General features: G+C 36.3%; 1 protein-coding gene across 1 annotated transcript in view; it reads left to right on the top strand.

The window, feature by feature from the left end:
* The first annotated feature begins 1,531 nt into the window (after nt 1-1,531).
* LOC135205653 (zwei Ig domain protein zig-8-like) overlaps nt 1,532-22,716 on the top strand; it is a 59,290-nt gene continuing 38,105 nt past the window's right edge. The window contains exons 1-2 of the mRNA XM_064236526.1: nt 1,532-1,590; nt 21,107-21,228. Coding sequence (XP_064092596.1) covers nt 1,536-1,590; nt 21,107-21,228 — 177 coding nt within the window. The 5' untranslated portion in view covers nt 1,532-1,535. The remainder of the gene's footprint in view (nt 1,591-21,106; nt 21,229-22,716) is intronic.

Raw genomic sequence — 22,716 nt, forward strand, 5'->3', positions numbered from 1 at the left:
AAACAAAGCTAACAGTATCGAGTGACCAAATGCAAAAGTATAAGTTACATTACGGTAAGAAACCAAAGTCCAGAGAGAGAGAGAGAGAGAGAGAGAGAGAGAGAGAGAGAGAGAGAGAGATCTGTCGACCTCTCTACTGCACGTCTTCATCTCTGAGAATATTAAGAAAGCCTTCAATAGGTGGTCTATGGGTGAATGGGGCCCCTCGTCCAAACGAATGAGCAAACGTATTCTAGACGATACTTGTCTTTAAAAACTATCTTTCAAAACGAAAAATAGAGAAAAAATGGGATTACAACTATGAATAATGTTTCAGAACAAAATTTCTCTTGATATGAAAGATATGATTATTAAAATACAGTTACTTCATAGTCTCGTCATTTCGGTGACGTCATGGATTTTTCCAGTCCACAACTAAACTACTTGTGAGTCAACAAGTTCTCTTTTGACACATTGAAAGAGATAAGACTTAATTTATCAGTGATATTAAACAGTTTCATAACAGAAGAATCTCCAATTACTAAAATAAAATGAAAGTATATCGTTTCATGGAGATATCTCGAATGGTCTGATGCAACATAATACAACTCTTAAGTGATGTCCTCATCGCGAATCAACATCAGGGCTGCGTCCTATACAGGATTGCTAGAACCATAAAAAATAAGCTAGCTCATCTGTTTTCAAGTGGTGAATAACAAGTTTGTCCTCACGAACAGAGCAACTTTTTTCTCTCGTGTCGTACACTACCTTCTCTTCTTCACTTTAAGTTATGCTTTTGTGAATTTTGAACATACATTACTTAAACATCAATTCTAAGCAAACTTCAATAGGAATCTGAATACAAAACATACATTTCTCAGTATTACACACAATTACAGAGGGGAAGTTATTGCATTATGAAAACAACAGCATAAGAATGTATGTTATGTTATACATAACCACATCCTCTTATTCATTGGTGACTCATATTTGAGATGTACGTAGATTTATTTCTAGGTTGCCCGTATGAAGAGAATCGTTATTTTTGTTGGAGTAATTATTTGTTTTATTATATATTGTATGTCCAACTTTTACTTTATTTTCAAATCTTAGTTGAGAGGTTATAATGAATGTTTCTGTAGGTGCCTACTATTGTCTTCTTCTCTAAGTTATCTATTCTCACAATACTTTCTATGTAAATATTTAATGCGTCCATCTTACTTAATCAGATAGTGAGGAGAAACTCTTGTTGGAGCAATTTTTTTTTCTTCTGTTTCATATGGAATACGTTCCACCAACAGTGAACGTTACTTCCATATTTAAAATTCATCTAAGAGTAATTTGTCTTTTTACATAAGACACCCTGCCAGAGAATGTTAAACCTGGGAATCAGATACTCGGCTGAATAGGTATGCTTGGTATGGTAACGAAATTGAAGGACATAAGCATTGTCTTTTGATCCGTTCGGTACGTGCTTCGACTCTACCTTATCCCTCCTGTCATAAAATAATATATATGAATCACTTTCTCTTTTTTTCATTTGCAGACCGTTTAGGATGAGGCCTCGGGTCACCACGAATTTCTTCAATTTCCTGACGGCCATGCCCCTTGGTGAGTTAAATGGACAACGAGCTTATTATTATTTTGATCAGTGTGAAACATTTTTGCTCTCATTCACATATACACGCACAAACATACTATATATATATATATATATATATATATATATATATATATATATATATATATATATATATATATATATATATTCATTTATATATGTGTGTGTGTGTGTGTGTGTATTTGTGTGTACCTAATGGCTGAACTTTAGATAAAAGGCGTTTGCTCTTGCTTTTGCGGCGTCAGCTGCCTTGGTAACGGATGGGCTATGTTCTACAGTAAGGAATACTTCATTCAACAAAAATCTTGTACATTTTGGATAATCGCATCATCTTTACAGGAACGCTCATACATTAAGGAGATTACTGTTTTGTTCTTTAGCTATGCATTACAGTCGCAACAAAAATAAAAAGATAAATGCTTATATGTAGACATAACAGGCATATGTTTACAGTCATAGGGTCCTTCTACAGATGTCTCTTGGGGATAAAAATTCGATTTCGTCAAAGCTAAGAAATGGATATTGTTGCATAGTCCCATTTAGTGTAATGGTTGCCGAAACATCTCACCTTTACCAAATCTCATTGACAGGAAGCAGTGCTTTAGTTGCTGTGCCATGTATCCAAGACCCAATAAAGACGCTTATATATAGTCCCGTGGTTATAAGATTACTTGTTTAAGCAGCAATACTGTTATCAAATATGAGATTTTCATTCGAAACGGAAAGCAGTTGATTAACTGTTTGGATGCAAGTAGTATAATCAAATCTCAACATGATGAATCTTCGCTTTTATCCTGAAGTATATCAAAAAAATCAGAGATTTTGGTTTAGTCAAGTACTTTCTACAATCTAGCCCCCTTTATGCTTTTAGTATAAACGACAATTTCCTCAAAATACCTGTAACAGTCAACTGCTTTCATTCCATTGCCATTTATTGTATCATCACTCAGTCATTTTAGCTTTCATTTGTTTAGATGAGCCTGGTCTTGATACTTCATAGTAAAAGAAGCAGTTTTGATTCTCGAAACCATTCATGGCATTTTCTCTCATCTATCAATACAGCCCGTTCAAAATAGACTCCACGAGTTTCTCATCATTTATTAATCACACAATGTCAACATAAAAACTAATTAGCTTCCATACATTTTTCCTGAAATAATTTTCGGAAATTTACCATGCGTCCTAGAGGACACAGGTCAAGATTCTTAAAGGTTTATGTTAACTCCAGATGATGTTTGCTAAACAGTAATCGAATTTACTATATGACCCTTGAATGACGCTTATAAATTACTCTTACAAATAGTATATAAACAAAAGTATCATGAAAACTCAAAAATACGTGTACCCTATCACAAAGATTCACTCCCATATCGGCAGATTATAGTAGAGGAGAGTAAACGGGCTCTGGTAACTTACGTGCTGCACAAGTACTCTATCAATATACCGTTGTTTTTACTCTATTCCAGCGACACTGACTTTGGAACATCAATAACTGAAAAAAGCAAATCTATGGGTTTGCCCGTAAAGCTGACTACAGTCGAGCAAGACAGTGGTCATCATACACTTATTAACTTTTTGTTTTAAATGATTTAGTGTAGGTGTAATCATATCGCGGGCACGTAACACTTGGTTATGTGTAAACTTTGGGTGTAAACTTGCCGTATCTACTACATACTGTGAAAGAATATTTCAGACGCACGTGGGCAACTAAGTCTATATGTTTCTAAGCCACCCTGCACAAGTCTTGTTAAAGTAAATGAAAGTAGTGTGAGCTTATTTTTACTTGTAATTTAATTTTTTTCGATTTAGAGTCAAAAGTGGCATGTGTCTTCGAGCCCGGAGCGTCTTCATCGCCGTAAAATACTGAAATATGAGTCACATGAATGCAAACCTAATAATCAACAGTATTCCTCCTGGTATTTAATTTGTTTAGGTCTTTTGGCAGTTAAATACGCAAAATTAAGATGTTGACATGCTCCTCTTCATTTCTTCAGAAGTCAGTTTTACTTGTCTTATGTCAATTGCTTCCAAAAAATAATCGAAATAAATTATCATTATTATTTGTCATTATAAACATAATTAACTATTAAAAAATTCAGTATTTCAGCTAAATATTATATGAATCATTATTCGATATGAAAAACTAGGCTTTTTTTCGGTTTAATACAATTATCTCATCTTGTAAATGTTAATGATTCGTTTTTTATATAGGCGTCAGCATGGACACTCAAACTGTCATTGATGAACAGTGAAGAGAGATCATTTAACATATTTTTTTAAGAATAAGCAAGCTCTTTTATTGAAAATTAAATTTTATTTCAAGGGAAAATTCATGTGGTATTTTTTTAGTCATTAGTCTAAAACCATTTTTGCCATTGCTATTATCAATAGCTACCAAATGTCTTATCTTGTTTTTGAGCCAAACGCCATTAAAGATTTTAAAACTGATAGACTTTTCCTCGATATATTTCATAAGTTTCAGGTTCTATCAACTGAAGAAAAATAAATATACTTTAATGTATCTGCACATATTTTAGTGTTCACTTCATGGACGTAGTCTGAATGCCCGTTTTCGGGAACAATGAGAGTTAAACACTTTCATGTAACTAGATAGAGCAGACGTATGATTTATCTAGTAACTTATCTCTCTTAATTATTTTGAAAACATTAGCAAAAAACAAATTTCAAATGTAATGAGGCACGTTGGGCTATCTGCCTCTATATATCTGTCCCTCGCTCCCACTGTATAGGTTGCCTATATGTCAAAGTTATTTCATACATGACAAATAGAATTACATGCACGATACTTTAATGGGAGTGATCAGGGTATACTCACTGTACTATTTTTCTGTGGTGTTTTCAGTAGGCCTTTACGTCAGCAGTCATTAGCCCAAACGTTTGGATGATTGGCGAAATATTTCCTAAACAGCGATGAGAGTATGACCATAATTGTCTGATCATCATTACCATTGTAGTCTAGAACAGTTAATTATGAAAACACATCGTATTTATACAATAACTAGTTGGTAAATCAAAGATATGTGGCTCTTAACGTAGAAATAGGCTACATTATAACAATGAAACAGCAAAAAAATTGTGGCGGAATCAAAGCTAAGCAAGTACCAATATTTCCCCAAGTTTACTTTAATTGTACCGGCTAACAATATTTCCCCCAGCCACACTTTCCTCTTTACTTTTCTACTTAAGTACAGGACGGTTGGTTCAGCGAAGAAAACAAACAAAACTCTCAAAATCTATGTACTCACGCTATACCAAGAAATTCAGGGCGAGACGCTGTGCTGTCCACCGGATACAGTCGTTGAGACAAAACAGCCGCTGAATATCAATACACCAAAAAACCAAACAAGCACCAAAACCATACAACAACTCAAAACAACACGACAAATCACTACACAAACACCTACGATACGGAGACTTCACACAGGTTAACAAACACCACCATTTTAACGCAAACAAACATCAGTCAACATGAGACTACGCAACAACTCAAAACACAGCATATCAACAACACAAACAAACACCAGTCAACACCAAAAGTTCACAACAACTCACAAACACAATAGAAACTCATAAGCTCAACAGCCTTCAGACAGACACAAGCACAACGAACTCAATTACACAATATCAAAACAATCAAGAAAACATACAACAGCAACTCACTACCTCCGACCAGACTGACTGTCCAAAAAACTGCCGCACCTGACAGACTGCCAAATACAGACTGCTAACTTCTGATACCCACAGGGCTCCGCGACCAAGTCCGCAGATGAACCCAACCACCCGCCAACAAGCAATTCACTCATTAACTATCTATAAACCATTCATGCTCTCTCTCTCTCTCTCTCTCTCTCTCTCTCTCTCTCTCTCTCAAAACGGTAAACCACAGACACAAACCTTCCTCATACTATCTTAACAACAACAAATAAATGTAAAACATGATATAACAAATATAGAAAACATCCAATCCCTTCCTATTGCCTCCAACGAACACAAACAACCTAATGAGACAATAACCGATACAACCAACCACTCTCAACTTCTCTCTCTCTCTCTCTCTCTCTCTCTCTCTCTCTCTCTCTCTCTCTCTCTCTTACAAGCAACCTTTTGACAACGTTTCCTCACATACTTACAACATCCATGCTATATTGCTTTTCTCAACACTGAGGGATGTTCGGTTACTGGCCCCCTGGATCCTGTTCAAGGCCCCTCATACACTCTCTCAGTCGCATCACAATTCACTTCTTCTAGACCACTTTTATCCAGATTCACATTATCTCCCTCACTACTGTCCTCCCAAATCTCACTAACTATCGTATCTACCCCTTCTAACTCTGGTCCCAGTATCTCCTGTCTCTGCTACCAATTCACTCACCCCATTCGCACCTGTCAAACTCGTGAAGGGACTCATTCATAATGTTAACTACCTCCCTACTACTTGGCTCCCCTCCTGTCGAAACCTCACTAACCTCTGTTAACTCAAACCCACACACACTGTATGTCTCATCCATCCCCTCCCCAGACTTATCTGTATTGCACCCCCCCTTATCAAACATCTCTACCCTAACACTAACCCCTCTATCATGCAGTCCTCACTTTTCCCTTTCATTCCCTTTCTTTGCCTTCTTTGCTTTCTTCCATACTCGACCAACACTAACTGCCGATCCCCCAAATCTATTTGCTCACTGATGCCTACCTTATATTTATCCCCTCAACCACTCCCTCACCGCATTCTCCCGAACATGCTGTGTCACATCCCTCCACCTGCAGAGCTGGGTATGGCATGCCCTGACGTCATCCATACCCCCTCCACTCGCAACTTCCCAAAACATAACCTAACCCACTTGGTCCCACTTCCAAAATTTCAAAGGGCCCCTCAAACTTTTCCCTTACCTATTTCACATTCACCTTTCCCCTCTTAACCATCTCTTTCAGCACTATCCCCAATCCTGAAACTTTCAAACTTCCCACTTGCTCTCCTCCACAAATTCCATTCACTCTCTGATAAACCCAACCTTGGCCTAATAGTTCTCTCGAAATTCAACACATACTTACAGGGTGGCATACCTATGCTCTTCTGCAGCGTGGCGTTGTACACCCACACCACACGCCCTACATGCAAATCCCAATCATTATCACTCTTACTCATCAGTCGCAAAATCTCAGTCAATGTCCTAACAGTCCTTACAGCCAAACCATTTGCACCGGGCATATATGGAGTAGAATAAACATGCATAATACACCCATTCTCTCAACATTTCCTCAAATTCCCACCCCACAAACTCAGGCCCATTATCACTCGACATTTTCACAGGCTTACACACACACACATCAGTAGCATCACTTGGCTCACCATTCACGTGACAGTCTCACTCCTCTTATCTTTGATAGGGATCACATAGGCAATTTTGCTCATGTGATCCACCATCACAATCATCCCCACTTGTCCTCTTGCTGCCCTTGACAAAGAAACGCAGTTAGTCACATGCATTTCAAATGGCTCTTTCATCTGCAGTCGCAACACAGGTGGCCTTGCATGCACACACTGATACTTTCCCCTCTGAGATTCTTCACAAGTAACAGCCACATTCATACAAATCTTGTTTAACCCAAGTGCATGCAATTTCTCCATCATGCATGCCCATAATTTATTCTTCCCCAATACCCAAGCCAATCATGGATCAATAGACACAAACTCACAGCCGATTCAACAGAAAACACCGGCACATACACTTCCCTGTCATACATTCCTTCGTTGTGCAAAAAGTATACTACATTTTTGCAAACTAAAAACCATCTTACAACCCTCTTGTATACTTCCAACTCACACTGTCAAACTTCCACACGCACTCCTCCCAAAATGCATTCTCACAACTTACTTATCTCTAAGCACTTATTTTGCATTTCCTCAATCTCTTCCTCACTCAACAAATTATTCTCTCTTCTATCAATATCAGTCATACCCACAAAGTTTGCTACAAATACACTACTATCTTGAATCCTTGCTATCTTACTACTCCCCTTTCTAAGAACCCCATTCCCTATGTCCACACTTACATCATGCATCCTCAAAAAATCTATCCCTATCAAAAAACAAGCTGGCATTTCATTTTCTCACATAAGTATAAAGTTATGTATCACTTCCAACGCCCTAACTTAACCTTCAGCTGTACCTCTTCCCATACTAAAACACTTCCCTGTCCTAACCCATGTATTCTTACACTTGTACACTGCCTTTTCACTTCCCAATTGCATCTCTCAAGTTCATTTACCACTGACCCACTCAGTAGGGAAACCTGTACTCCCATATCAACTAAGCTACAGCACCCACTTTCATTCACTCTGACAAACGTCACCATTTCCCCTTGGGTTCCATGCATACACACATTCACTGCTGCATCTGCCTGATTATCCATACCACAAACATCCTCCCCACATTACTCCTCAGTTATTTCCCCATTTTCATATCTCTGATTCACATCCCCCTCACAATCCCCTTTTCTGACTAACCAACTACAACCGTGTTACCCATACTGAATTCTCAAAACTCCATGCTCAATATTTATAGTTAGATTCCCTCTATACTCAAATGGTCTGTCCCACCCAAAATACAAAAACACTTCAACCCCAAACAACTCTGCTACCCGCCAATAGCAACTGCAACAACATCTACTCTTCCCTACTTTGTTCCCCCGTGCAAGCCCTTTTCTTCTGCGCACCACTCATTAACTTTACTCGCACATCATTGGCATTCTCGGGCAGACCCTCAGCCACACCCTTATGCTCCAAATCTTTCAATGCCGAAAACAAACACTCACAAACTCTATCATCTCCCACAAACCTCTCTTTTACAACCAAACCCTCAGGCACTCTATTTGGATCCCAGTCACTTTTCGTGGGATCATTATTTTTCCTATGCATCCTTGACATCATATCCACAATCATATTTTATTCCCCAGTACAAACTCTAACCTAAAATCAAACTCACTCAAATCCTCAATCGTCCTCGCAACCCTAGCATTCACACTTTCTTTCTTAATCATATACACTAATGGCTGATGGTCAGTCCTATGACAAATTTTACCCATATAAAAGCACTTTCAACACTTTCACACAAAGTCTTATAGCTGCAAGCTCTTTCTCAACCACTGAGTACTTTCGCTCGGCCTTATTAAAGGCTATGCTCTCATACACTATTAGTCTCAATTAGTCTTTCCTATTCACCTTTTGTAACTGCACTAAACATCCCCCCATACTAAACTTACTAGCATCTGTATAGAGCTCAAGCCTATTTGCATCCTTGCCATAATCCGAGAAAGTGAAGGTGATATCCCCAAAACTCAAACACTTAAACTAGTAGTGGCAACTACCACTTGAAAAAGCTGTAATAGGCCTGCTCCCCTCCTTAAAAGGCATCTGGTAATAGCCCCTTACCAGGTCTAATTTGGTAAACACTCTCATCCCATGCATTTTGTACACACAATCAGACACCACATTCATTGGGAATCGCTCCTTCAGTCATTTCATTCACCCTTCTATAATCTGCACACATCTGCAGACTTCCATCCAGCTTTTACACAGGGACTATGGGGCTATTTCAGGCATTATCACTCCTCTCTATCACTTCCACTCTCTCAAGTTCATCACACTGCTCCTCAATCTCTTGTGCAATAGGTGCAGAAAAGTGCCGGGGACGCTTATATATGGGGGTATCGTTTTCCAAAATTATTTTAAATTCCGGAAGCTTAGAACCCCCAAAATCCTCGTCTCCATTACTCAACACACCCCGCTTATTCCACAACATCCTGTCATCATCACTAATATTTTCATCCATCCTAACTCTTTCTCTCAACTCATCATACTTCCAACTATCACCTTCCCCCATGCTACCTGTCATCACCTGCTGTACCCTGACATACCTTTCGTCATCCATATCCACCAATGTGTATAGCAACACTACACAATCACCTTCATGTTTACCCTGCACTCGCTTCTTCCTAGCACTCAGCCACGAGGCCACAAAAACCCAAGGATTCTCCATGTGTAAGACCCCGTCGTACATGTGTACACTCGCTCTTACCAACTTGCTAGCATCCACACCTTCAACTACATATTCACACTCGTCACCAACTACCCTACCATGCAACTTTCACATTAACAATTTTAACGACCTCACATGGTACTTACACTCTCTTTTGCAATCAACAGCACCCCCTTTCATTCCTATCCAAGTACAACTCCCCTCGTACATTCCCTTTCATCTGCAATTCAATCATGTTCGTGCTCGGATGGACCATCATCCCACACTTCCTCAAAATATGCACCCTAACAACATATACTTATCATTCATTCCTTTGATCACGCAAAAGTGACTCATCCATCACTACCCCTTCGATTTTTATCCTTTCATGTAACATTCCCACAACAGGCATACCTAAATTCCCTATTCCTCGTACCTCCCTTTTACATTTCCTAATCTCACACTAATCCACAACTTATCACATCCATTCTTAAAAAGAACATTGACACTGCATCTGGTATCAATCAAAGTGACCAGACATACCCCTTTGCACTTTACTTTTACACTCATGCATTCATGGGCTCTATCCCAGAACCCTTCTTCATGCAACAACCCTTCTCATATATGCATCACTCTTACAGCCCGCACACTAGAGGACCCAACAAACTGAATCCTCTTAACACCTAGTTTCCAGAATTCCCAACCTGACTCATCCTCTTTCGCCTACACACACTCGCCACATGACCTTCCATTCTACATTCAGCACACTTCACACCCTGTTCTTTACACATCCTCGTATAATGCCCATTCTTTCCACAGTTGCTGCAAACCACATTCATACAGGTACCCTGATATCCACTGGCTATATGCCCTGTTTGCCCTCACCTATTTATGTCCCTATCTCTCTGACACTCTCTAACTAAATGACCCATCTCCCCACATCCAAAACAAGCGCCTAACGCTTACTGTCATTCATTCTTCTTATGCCCTGGTTTTCCACATCTATAACGGTTCTGCTCTCGCTCACAGCTGACCATAACCTTCCAACACTTGCACTTCTATCTCTCTTAGGTTTCACCATACTTACATTACTGGCTCTAATGCTCCTATCAAGCAATTGCTTTGTCATTTGCCTTGGTCCTTCTAAAACTGCCTCCCTATAGCTCTTAAACTGACGCCGACACTCCCGCTCTCTTTCATACACCTATCCAGCTTCTAATCCTCAACGTATCTCTAAAATATCATTCCATGTTAACCCCTCATTCGTCCATCTCATTTTCTCCTTACTTTTTAGATTTATAAACTCGTATACACTCTCAGGCACAGTTGCTAACAATTTCCTCACTAACTCCTTACACTCATTTATTCCCTCGTCCCCAAACTTTTTCCTAGCAAATGTCTCTAACTAGCATACATACATAGACAATGACGCATCAAAACTCTCTACTCCCATATTCCTAATACCTTGCACATTGAGGTACCACTCTCATTTACACAGCCTTTCGTACTTCTCGCTCACCTTCACTCTCACCTCCACTATTTCCATCCTGATTCCTCTTAACCTCTTCTGAATACAATGAATCCACTTCCATACTGGCATCCATACTCTTAGCCACACCCTTATCACCCTTCTTTTTCTTGCCTACTTGTTCCCACTTACCACTATCCAAATCACTCTCATCCTGTTCCTTACTCTCAGCCCTTTTCCCAATGTCTTCAGTCCTTGTTTTATCCTGTCCATCATCCTTACTAGCCTTCTTTCCCTTAGTCTTCTTCAGTTTCTCAACCCCCTTTTTATCTTTATCCTCAGTCCTATCTTTGTCCTGTGTCATTCCTTTCTTGTCCTCACTTATCATAACCACATCACCCTCATCACTCGTACTCTCATGTACCTTCTCATTCACTTTCTTCACCATTCCTGGCCTGTCACAAGGTCCAGGAAGAAGCACCTCAGTGGCATGATCGGTATGGTGTTGGCGTGCCACCTCGTTGACTGCAAGTTCGATTCTTGGGCATTCCATTGAGGAATGAGAGATGTGTATTTCTGGTGATAGAAATTCACTCTTGACATGGTTCAGATGTCACATAAAGCTGCTGGTCCCGTTGCTGAATAACCCCTGGTTCCATGCAACATAAAAACACCATACAAACAAACAAGGCCCAGGAAGCCTACCTCCAACAGCTCCCTCTCCAATAAGTCCCTTCATCATCTCTTGCGCAGCATTCATCATCAATCCCAACTTCTCATCCATCCTCTCAACCATCTACTGTTCAGCCTCTTTCACTTCATCTTTCATTCCCTCTTCTGCACTCCTCATCATTCCTCTCAACTCTCCTAATTCCCATCTTTTGAAACTCATTCTCAATCCTAAGCATCTCATACTCCACTTCCAATCTTTCATTCGCTTCCTTCGCCAACCGCAATTCTTCCTTCAGCCTCTCCACTTCAGTCAAACCTTCCATACCCTTTTCCTTAGCCAATCACACACAACTCACTGTATCAACTGTCCTGCGGCTGCCACACCATCAGTCCCTGTTCGGGTGCCAAAATAATGTTGCGGAATCAAAGCTAAGCAAGTTAAGTACCAATAATTCCCCACATTTACTTTAATCGTACTGGCTAACAATATTCCCCCGAAGACTATGGTGTTTCATGTGCTGTTGTTGTATGCATTATCCATAGGATAACATTGTTACTTAGTTAACTCTGGCATTTGATAAACTTGTTTATGTCACGTGACTGTGTTTCATAGGTAGCGTTGCCAACAGAGGAAATTAGCATCCAAGTTGGAGGGATGCCAGGTGTCTCCTCAGTTCACTAGGAGTTACTGACATTCTTGAAGGCAGTTATTCAGTGTAGGGGCAAGATTTACTTCAACTGAATTGCAGCAAATATCTCATGATGCATCTCTGAAGAGATTGATCCATGCTGGCTTTTGTGAGTGGTCCATTTAGATACAGTGCTTGGGTGAGAGCCCAAGGCAGGGGAGAAAGGAAAGAATAACCCAACTTCACTGCCTTGGTAATGCTGGGCTATCTGCAAGACTTCCTCAACGCAATTCTATGAAATGGAGTAGAAATTGAATGTTTGCTGTCGAAAATTAACAAAGGCAATGAATATAAAATGCAAATTGATGAAAATCTTATTAAATTGTGGTACTGTACATCGATTCAAATACTGTTCACTTTAAAGAAATGTGAGAAGTAATATCAGTAACAACATAAATTAATTCGTTATGACTGTATCCCATTTACGGATGTTAGTGTGAATATCCCAACCAGCCGTCGTCAGGATGAACGTGGTTGCTGTCAACTCTCCCTCTAGTCCTTACTTTTGTAACATAATTGTTAAATCTGGATAGTCCAGCTGTACGATCCCACAAAGGACGATGAGGAAATGGTTTTGGGGTGTTTTATAAAAACCCGGTATTCCCCGATGCGTTTTAAATAGTTAAAACCAAAGGAACAAAAGATATGATTCTTATTATTGAGTATACTGCCTCCTTCGATCTTGCCATTATCTTGTTCGTGTATTATAACCAGACTATCTACCCGGCAAAAAATAGTCTGAAATGTATCAAAAAGACAAGAGGTAATGAAATGCCATTGCAGCCTGTGCGCAAACAATGATGATTAAAAACTCATTTATAGTTCAAACTGTTAGAACATTAAAAAATAATCATTTCCATAGATTCCGTACAATACACCAAGAAGCCTCGCATGTACTACGTGTAATGGTTTGATTAAAGAATTATTACGTTAAGATTATTTCTACTAAAAATAATGAAGGAAAAAACTACAGCACCGATGATCTCGTCCAGTATGGCAAGAAGCAATGCAACTTTGTTTTTTATCTCAGTCAGCAGACCGAACACAATGATGAAGATATAATAATAGGGTACAGATGAAGTCGCTGTTTCTCTGAACGTGGAGTTAATAATCCTGATATAGTTTGACGGCACAAGAATCGCAGACAGTCACATTCCATTAATCTCCCTTTTGTCTAACTACGAAGCCTTAACTGAAGAGAAAATAAATATGGGGAAAAATATCGCATAATAAAATACATAAAAGCGTTACATGCATGTGACATTGTAAATGCTTTTCCAGTTTAATGTACATGACATATATGATATACATATATACATTCATATATATATATATATATATATATATATATATATATATATATATATATATACATTTATGAATATTGCAATGAACTGCTCGTTCCCTCCTTAAAAATGTATTCTAACACTCTTGAAAATGGCTTTGCCTGGACGGATAAGAGTTAATACTAACAAAATCTACGGCTGAGGGCCAATATTACTGAAAAAGGAGGAATTCACATAAACTCTGGACTTTAGTTTTAAATGAAGTATATTTACATTAAGTTACGGGTAGGTTCAGGAATTAATGAGGTGGTTGATTGTTGGTCCACTGGAAACACGTGGCTGGGAAATGAACCAGACAGGAAGATCAGAATTTGTGCAAATCGGGTCATTTCAATGCAGTCCTTATTCCAGAGGGTTCCCAACTTCTCCCACAACCAGGCACAGTATTTATCTGCAAAGAGATTGTATTCTAGCATCCGTACTAAGGCGAGGGACATGTGGGAAATATTACACACTACTCTTAGCCTTAAATATTACAGCTCACTAAAAGGGGCATGAAATGACTGGGAGCTTACACAGAAAAGACTGTTGCTTTGCTGGAATTAGCTAAAAGGATATTTATTAGCATCAAAAGGAAATTAATCGCAGCATTGAACCAAAATTGGGGAGCGAGAAGCTGAATAAAGAAGGGGGGAGAGTCGCCTTGGGAGAATGAAAATGAAATACAGACAAAAGGCAAAACGAATCACTGACTGCTCTAGAAATCCTGAGTCTGGTAGTCTTCTCGTCTGCTGATATTTCTGTGCACTATGGAGGTATAAGAAAACTTGTGGGATCCCACAGAAGAGGCAGGGGATCAGATGGGGTGAAGAGGAGTCTGCAGTCTTGGAGAAAGTTCTGAAACAGAGCTGCTGTGGCTCCGTTCTTTTAAAGTCTCGGCCTGTACAGGCCCCTCCCTCATTCAGGCCACCTGTGGAGAGTAAATCTAGGCAGCCAATAGGAGCAAAGAGGTGGTTTAGAGAGAATGGAGGCTTCCAGTTCACAGGTGCAACCTGAGCATATAGAAGGAATGAACTTGTTTATGAAAAGGAAATACTTTTCCTTGGTTCTGGTTTAAAATCCTGAATCGTTTTGCCTCTTGTCTGTAGTGTTCTTATACCTCCATAGTACACAGATATATATATATGATATATATATGTATATATATATATATATATATATATATATATATATATATATACATATATGTACACACACACACACACACAATATATATATAGTATATATATAATATATATATATATAGATATTAATATATTTTAATATATGTATTATTATATATATATATATATATATATAATATATATATATATATATATATATAAAATATACATATATATATATATATATATATATATATATATATATATATATATTATATATATATATATATAAGCTATATAAACTGCCCTCTAATATCTAATTCCCTCTACCTTGGAATTAATATATTTTCATATATGTTAACTGAAGGGGAATTATATACATATATATATATATATATATATATATATATATATATATATATATATATATATATATATATATATATATATATATATATATATATATATATACATATATATATATATATATATACATATATATATATATATATATATATATATATATATATATATATTATATATTGCTACTTTCAAACTGCATATTTCCCCTCTTTGAAATGTCATGTAGAATTGTGCAACCTTTTTTCGGATTCCTAGATAGCTTAGAATAGGATGTTTAAAATGTGTGTTCAGATTTCGCATAACATAATGTAAAAGAATATATATATGTAACATAGAATGTAAAAAGAGAGAGATCTTCTTTGTCCGTTCGAAACTGCGAGTGTTTTCCCTTTTATGTCAACATTTTGAGATTAGAGGGTCTGCGAGATCGGTTTGCTTTCCTAATTCTGTCAGCGCGTTTGATAACGAGCTCAAATCTTCATTTCTGTTTTGAGAATCTGTCATTGTATGTGATAAGCCTTTGCCTTCGTGTCGATCGAGTAGAGTACGTGTCTTGTTTTTAACAGACTGGACTCATACGTGTATGTCTTTGCCGAGTCCCACGTGGGGATTACACATTTCTTTATGAAGGTTGCGTCAGATTTCAAAGATTCTGGAAGAGTTATTGTCTCAAAACGTTTTGTGTCATCTCCTCAGTACAGTTTTTGCAAGGGAAGAAGATTTCATTATATCATAGAACCTCGAGGCGGTCAGATCTCTCTCTCTCTCTCTCTCTCTCTCTCTCTCTACATCGCATAGCACTTTTGATCTTGAAGTAACGTAAGGATTTCGTACTTATAAACTGGTCACTCGTAACTTGAGAACTTTCATATTTGATATTTCTTAGAGTTTATTTAGTGTTATTTAGTTTTTTTGTGGAATCTGAACAAACATTGTTTCGTAACGGCGCCTGGTTTTTTTGAAAGTGTAATACAAGCTGCAGCAAGAAAGAAAGAAGTTGGTATACCAAGGTAAAGTGTGTCATATTTCTATTACTTGCAACTAATAATTGTTAGTAACAGTGATTAACTAATAACTAATAATGGATAGGAATTATGGTTAACTAATAATGGATAGGAACTGCGGTTAACTAATAACAGATGGTTGTGAAGGTTTGGTAAAAACTGATGGTTACAATGTTTTGAGTGAAAAAGATTTACACTTTTACGCATTGCGAATTTTTTGTTTTGTGTTTGTTCCATTGTTTGTGTACTTGTTCATTTTCTTATTGAAGTGTGCCTTTTTATTTTATATTTTCATTTGTATTCACAATTTAATTGACTTAGTTATTTTTATTGCTTAATCATTGCACATTTAATTAAATTTAACATTTGTGAATTAATTTGCATTTATTTAGAATTCTTTTCAAGTTTTGTTATTGTTTAACACTTGTGAATTAATTTCAAATTTTCACTTATTGCCTAACACTTTTGAATTTTGATTGAATTAATTTCCTTGAATTTTGTGGTAAATTAATTTTGATTTAATTTTACTTAATTTGATTCAAGAATTAATTAAACTTTACTTTGTTTTCAAGTAACAGTAATTTTCCCTGATATTGTGAATTTTACTTATAAATTTTGAATCTAATAATAAATTTTTGTATTTAAAATTTTTATAAGTATTTCATTTCTAACCCGTATATTTGCATTTAATTATGATTATATTTATGTTAGGTAGAAACATAGAGTGGTAATTGATTTGCTTTCCTTCAATTTACTTGAAGTGACTTAGAACCAGGGAAGTACTTAGACTTATGAAATCAGGGAAATACTTAGACCTTTAAAGTTGTTAATGGAGTGATGCCCTTTGATTAATTTAATTACTTACAAGATTACCTCACACCTGTTTTGATGAACTCAGTCTGAATTTCTGCAATACTGGTAAGTGTTAAGGGATCACTGTTGCCTTTAGAGTATTCAGTCGTTTCTAACGTGTTATGAGGGTTCAGGTGTCTGGCTTTTGGTGAGGTAATATTTGATGAATGGTAACCAGATACTTGGCACTTCGTAACATTGTATATATTATATATATATATATATATATATATATATATATATATATATATATATATATATATATATATATAAATCTAAATACGGAATAAAAAAAATATTTTATAGTATGCATAAAGGTACAAGTCATATAATTTCTGTTTATACATAAATGTGTATAACTTAAATTTGAGTGAGTGAGTGAGTGAGCGTGTGTGTGTGTGTGTGTGTGTGTGTATGTGTGTGCCCAAATGGTCTACATTGGTTAACGGCTGCAGATTCGTGTTGGGTGGGGTCTCAACGACCTGAGCAAGGATGTTACTTGGCTCTCGCTGGACCCTCTCGTGTCTTCCAAGGGGCGAGATATTCTCGGTGGGTTGGGGCGTGTTGTCTGGTCCCTGTTGACTTGCGTATTCCTTCTCCTGCTGGAGGGGAGTATATGGTCCGACTCTTGTTGGACGTTCAAGGTCGGCTTCTGAATAATGATGCTCACCGCTTCGGTTATTAAGAGATGACCATAGTTGTCTTCTCTGTGCACGACCTGGGTGCCTTCTATGAGCTCTTATAGAGATGGCTTCCTGTCGTGAACATCATACACACACACACGCTCACTCACTCACTCACTCAAATTTAAGGTATACACATTTATGTATAAACAGAAATTACATGACTTGTACCTTTATGCATATATATATATATATATATATATATATATATATATATATATATATGTGTGTGTGTGTGTGTGTGTGTGTGTGTGTGTGTGTGTGTGTATTAAGGGTTAAATAAGCACAAAGTGTAAATTTTGAGGAAAATCTTTTTAAAGAAATATCAGCATTATTTTTTCATATATCTATCCTTTAACTCTATACATTTCTCAAGGCTGTTTTCCCACATCTGCAATCATTCTTCTAGAACCAATTTAAAACAGCGTATTTAGCATTAATTGAAAAATTTCTCTCAAATTTTCTTAGAGTTTTTGCAACTGGGGAAACTCTCTACACTCGATGAGTATGTCGGAGCATTATTATAAATGATCCGAAGTCTGTGGTGGAACTTCCCTCGCCGTTTTATCGGCAGTGCTCTCTCCATCTTATGCAGGAACCCTCTTAATGTTTCAGGTGATTGTTTTTTGTCCACTGACGAAATGAATCAGAATCACTGTTACGGAGTCCATAAACAACATCGTTATAACCTGAGCAGATCTTTCCGCTATGAGCTTCACTATAAATAGTACACCTGATACATTCGGTAAACACTTCTTTAACTGAATTTTCCTTTTTGGTCTTGATGAAGAATCCAAATTTCGTCTCCAGCGACAGAAAACTTGCCTAATTTATTTCAAGCTTGTTGAAAAGTACCAGAGATTTCAGCTCTTGATTCAGCTGGTCTTCCTGCCCTAAAAGTTTACTCACACCAGAATTTTTATTTAAAACTGAAAGCTCGTCTATATGAACTGAACATTTCAGGTATATATATATATTATATATATATATATATATATAATATATAATATATATATATATATTATATATATAGATAGATAGAGGAGATAGAGAGAGAGGATAGAAAGCGAGAGAGAGAGAGAGAGAGAGAATAATATACATAACTTACTTTTTGTTAATATTTTCATATAACAGAAATGGATTATTTTACTTGTAAAGTTTTTCAAAATTACTTTTGATTTCTGCTGGATCACGAAAACAGTTCATTGTATTTTCCGGAGGCAAGTTTGCTTAGGATACCTAATTATTCTTTGATTGCTTATTACTTCAAATATGTCAATAATATTCTGCATTTTCTAACTTTAGATATTGTCGATCAAGCGTGAAGTTGATCCCCTATAGATTAGTGATTTGCAAAATAAACGCGTGGCTATACAAAGCGGTATGTATACGCCCAAGAAATTTATTTTCAGTTTTAGATGTACAAATTTTACCTCAATAATAAGTAGATGTTACTTGAATAACGTTCGTTAGGGCTGATTTTATAATAAAATTGCAAAATTGAACAACACGTTAAATCAAAAAGCTCTATGAGCGATGCTTATATATTATACGGTATCCAGTGTTCATGGTGTAATTAATTTTATTTGGGCAAGACATCTAAATCAATTTGTAGATTAACAAACAGCGTGACAATGCGGTCTCGAAAGGGTACAAAACTAATGCTCTGGCCTTCCATTATTCGCTGGGCAGGGACCAATACATTATTCCATATCAGTGACTTTACCCAAAGAGATACCATGGAGATAATGGTAATTACCCGAATAAAAGAACGAAATTAAAATATGAAAAATATCAAGCTGGTTTATTTCCATCGACCTTCTATTCTCCTCTGTTCTTAAATCTAAAATATCTCCTGATTCCTCATAAAGTTGACCCTATAAGAAGTCCATACATTGCGTAACTTCGTTGTATCTGTGTCCTATTTATTTCATTATGAGTGCCGATGTCAAAAAGACGAAGGTTCCAACTCCATCCAAGTTTTCCATTTTCTTTTCGCATATATATATATATATATATATATATATATATATATATATATATATATATATTATATATAGATATATAACACACGCACACGCACACACAACACACACACCACACACACTCACACACAATATATATATATATTATAATATTTTATATATAGTAATATTATATAACACACACACACACACACACATACTATATATATATATATATATATATATATATATATATATATATATATATATATATATATCTATATATATAGAATATATATATATATATATATCTATATATATATATATATATCTATATATATAGATATATATATATCTATATATATATAGATATATATATATATATCTATATATATATATATATATATCTATATATAGTATATATATATATATATATATATATATATATAGATATATAGATATATATATATATAGATTATATATATATATATATATATATATATATATATATATATATATATATATATATATATATATATATATATATATATCTATATATATATATATATATATATATATATATATATATCTATATATATATATATATATATATATATATATATATATGGTGTGAGTGTGTGTGTGTTTGTTCACGAAACCCTAGGGAATTTGTGAAATGACCTATTCGCTAAGGAACAAGGGCTAGTACTATACACGGCAAAACAGTATATGTATATATATATATATTATAATTCCTATATATATATATATTATATATATATATATATAAAAAATATATATATATATACATTTTTTCTTATAAAATGCCCAACAGTTTCGTCCTCCAATGGACCTCTTCTTGGAACGTTTATTACGGAAAGAGCTCTTTCCTTAATTACCACTCCAAGAAGAGGTCCACTGCAGGACGAAACTGTTGGGCATTTTATAAGAAAAACACTTAATTTTCCAATGTGGAATGCAATTGTATATATCAAGTATAAATTGGTCAGATTCATGCATTTTCAAAATACAAATTTCTGTGTGTGTGTGTATGTGTGTGAAGAGAGAGAGAGAGAGAGAGATCATGTGTGGCGTTACTTCACTGCATATCTTTACCTTATATATCAAATAATAATTACTGGCTGATTACAGAAGTCGTATCTTAAATTAGAGAAATTGCACCTCTGCCATTTTCTTCCTTCTTCATTGTATAATGATTGCATTTATCAAATAGTTCTGTAACTCAGGTACAAAATCAAGATTTTTTATAAATTTGGTTGAAGTAGGCGTTATACTGGTAAAAACTTTCCTTATTTTTCAACAGTTGTATTGTCATCCATGGCCCCGGTGACAGACACTGGACAGGAGATGAAGATCCTGAGAGCGAAAGGGAACCATCTGGAGAACCATGTAGATACGGTGGAACCATCGCCAAAGGGACCCAGGGTGAGTTATAGCCCGTTATTATAGCCATTAATTGCTTTGTCAATGAAACCTTAGTGAATATTGTTGTAGTCCTTAGTGAATGTTTTGTAATCCTCCGTTAAAGGCGCCCGGGATTGGTTGTGGGAGTGATAAGTCAAAATCCAGTGATAAATTGAAACTTACCGAAAGGGAAGAGGGTTGCTCTGGAGAAGGCCGAATAGAGGCAAACCCCAGTTTAAAATGTAGCTTTTTTCAATTTCTATATGAATAAAAATAACCGGGGAAGGTTACTAATTCAGTATGCTATTTTCATTATTACACTCTAGTTGATTAACTGCTGTGTTAACGCCCAGTAGGTGAATTTTCCAAGGTCAAATGATATGTAATTTTGGAACCCCCTCGATATGACATCTATACCCAGGATATCACTAAACTTTCAAGTGTTCTTGATGAGCGAAGCTACAGCAGCCGCTACTGATAGTCCGCATCCTCAAGTGTAACTATCTAAGATCATACTGCTATTATGTTGAGGAAATCGATGAAGGATGGACTGGCGAATAGATTGTTACTGCAAAAGATGTGCCTGCACCAGTGAAAGGGCTCTGAATGACAGATTACTTTCTGAAACATATCTTTAAATAGATCGAAAAAAGTTCTTGAATCTTACACAGGAAATCAGTTACTAGAAATCGTTCAGCGTCCAAGCACCATCTTGACTTACTTTTATGCCAGGCATCGCAAAGAGATATATTTTGCTATTTTTCATTTTCATCATTCATCATTTTATGTATGTCCCGGGAGGGCTTGGATGAGCTCATTAGCACTGGATCGTTTGAAAATTCAATAGGCCATCAAAAATCTTCGTAATTAACAGAGTAACCTGGTAAATAAATACACTGGATTCATTGGAACTGAAATCAACGTGACTAACAAGTCTTACTGAAGGGAATAAGCCGATAAGTACGCTGAATAAGCACACTTGATTTATCAGATGATGAAACGAACGAGGCCGAACCTTTCCTGTCTAAACCAGAAAGCTGGAGCTGTGTTTTTTCTAGGATATGTGATCCATCATACACCCATGTTTGCGCATTTGAGTCAATCATTTGGCATTTATTATCTGCATAGTAAGAACATTTGCTTTGCCTCAGCTACCTCTTGCGTGCTTTTGCCTTTCTCAGGTAAAGCATGTATTGGTATGTGCCACTCTTTGTTCATCTTGCAATCATGTGCACTGAAGTTCTGAAATGTTTGGGTAATGAAAGTGTAACTGCACTCATGTATGTACTGAAAAATAGGCAGTACTCTACTGAAGTCTTAATTATACTTAAAAAAACAATAAAGATGGTGAATGATATATTTTTTTTACAGAGATTGCAATATACTTTGCTCATTTTCAAAACATGTTCCCTGTGATTCTCACGTGTTTTCTACAGTACTGATAATCATTGTTCATCGAAGATACAAGAACATATATTAACTGGAAATTCGTATAAGCGACTGAGCATG

The sequence above is a fragment of the Macrobrachium nipponense genome, chromosome 11, assembly GCF_015104395.2.
Source record: "Macrobrachium nipponense isolate FS-2020 chromosome 11, ASM1510439v2, whole genome shotgun sequence".
Lineage (NCBI taxonomy): Eukaryota > Metazoa > Arthropoda > Malacostraca > Decapoda > Palaemonidae > Macrobrachium > Macrobrachium nipponense.